At 40.7% G+C, this 1,993-nt stretch overlaps 1 protein-coding gene across 1 annotated transcript in view; it reads left to right on the top strand.

The window, feature by feature from the left end:
• The window catches only part of Mipep (mitochondrial intermediate peptidase), a 172,895-nt gene that overhangs the window by 1,846 nt on the left and 169,056 nt on the right, over positions 1–1,993 (top strand). Inside the window, exon 2 of the mRNA XM_004631111.2 lies at positions 1,107–1,280. Within this exon, the coding sequence (XP_004631168.1) occupies positions 1,107–1,280 (174 nt within the window). The remainder of the gene's footprint in view (positions 1–1,106; positions 1,281–1,993) is intronic.

The raw sequence follows: 1,993 nt of genomic DNA, 5'->3' as shown, positions 1-1,993 counted from the left end.
TCTCTGGCCATTTCTCATGTTGGGCAGCTGGTTAAAAAGTGGAGGGCAGGTTGCTGTTCCTGCCCGTAGGAGGTCACCCTCTGTTCAGGAGAGAAGACTTTGATGTAAACTCATTGCAGTAAAGAAATATGGAAAAATGTGAGAATCTTGAGTGCAGAGCAGGTGTGAGTTCTGGTTTCCCAACAATATTACTGGGCTCAGTGTGGTTTTGCTAAACTCTTTACGCATGTTTTCGCATCTAAAAGGAGAGGGATACATGCTGCTCCAGGACTATGTGAGTTAATGAGAGGACCCACATAACGCATGTAGCATACTTCATAGGGTGCCGTAAATGTGTACTAAATAATTGGTCCTCCCACCCCCACTTTCCTGAGGACTCTAACAAATGTGATTGAATTGATACAAGAGGATGATCATTCTCATTGGATTAGTGATTTTTATCTTGTTAAAGTACTTTCGGAAAGCATAAAATTTGTTGACAATATTGGTCTATGACATACATGACTTATTCATTAAGTTTTTCTAAAATTTTGTACACTTGATAATAATACATCCTCCTATTTTGTAGTTGGGAGAACAATTGGCATTAAGTACTGAGACTCTGATTTATGCTAGATATAACCCAAAATGTATAGTGTTACTTAATAACTTAGTATCTATCAGTGCTGTGAAATACACATAGTCACCCTCATGGTATCTGCTGAAAATTGAGACTGAGGAGTAAAAAATAACTTGGGCAGGTTGCTAGCTGCCTTGCGATGATTGTCTCTTAAGCACTTTCTGTGTACTAGGCACTGTGTACAATTATTTTTTGCATGTATTTTTTCACTTAACTCTCTCAATCATCCCATGAGTTAGGCTCATAGTAGTGATAGAGCTGAATTTTAAATCCATACCATTCTTTTTTTTAATAATTAAAAATTGAAGAAAAATTAAGATCGGAAAACATCTATAGACTAATCTGTGTGGCATGATGCAGGATATCCATGATCACAAGTATAATTATAATCCACCAATGAAACCCAGATTTCCTTTGTAAAAAAAGTATCTTCAGTAAATACAAGTCATACCTTTGATGATAACTTGGCATATTCTGTTGGTTTTAGGGTCTCTTTGGTGTCCCTGAGCTCAGTGCCCCAGAAGGATTTCATGTCGCACAACAGGAAGCCTTGAGAAGGGCGGAGGTGCTGGTGGAGCGGGCATGCGCTGCCCCCGCCGGGCCGGAGACCGTGTATGTCTTCGATGAGCTCTCGGACACACTGTGCAGAGTGGCCGACTTGGTAAGATGCTTCATCTGTGCTGCTCCCTCTCTTTCAAGCAGCTGACCTTTTACGCAACATTAGATTTTGTTTAGTACTAAAACTAGACTGTGAAATACGTGAAATAATTGAGAGCTTCTGTGTAGAAGTCGTTGCCTGAGAGTGTGACCCTGGGAGTGGAGAAGAGGAGCTGGTGTGGCAGTGGACACCTGCCCTCCCAGCGCTTTTGGAGCCTGGCCAGGGCAGTGAAGTGACATAAGGGAGACCCTGACTCAGAGAAGAAAAGGGGGGAGTGCCAAGAATGTAGCTCAGTGGGAGGGACTGAGTTCAGTCTCCAGCATTATGGGGTGGGGTGGGGAAGAGTGAGACAGATACAGGAAAAAAGGATATTTAGAAGTGCTTTAATATGTACGTATAATAAAATGGACATGTAGTATGTAACAGAGCAGTTGCTAATATTAAGGTATTTTTGTTTAACAAAGGTTAAAAAAACTTTATTCATGAAACTTCAACAATTCTAACAGACCATTTCATGTGTACATTTGTAATAAAAATCCTCTTTTCCACGAAATGAGTGAAAACTGGTGCTTATAAACCTTTCTAGGAATGTTTTTTTAAAAATATGAAAGGCCGGGAGAGATAGCTTAGCAGCATAAGCACCTGCCTGGTAAACCAGCACAAGGTCCTGAGTTCGATACCAGGTACCAAAAAAACCCCAGACTGGTTGTATTAAA

The sequence above is a fragment of the Octodon degus genome, unplaced genomic scaffold, assembly GCF_000260255.1.
Source record: "Octodon degus isolate 3935 unplaced genomic scaffold, OctDeg1.0 scaffold00038, whole genome shotgun sequence".
Classification (NCBI taxonomy): Eukaryota; Metazoa; Chordata; class Mammalia; order Rodentia; family Octodontidae; genus Octodon; species Octodon degus.
This window is presented reverse-complemented; position numbering and strand designations above follow the sequence as displayed.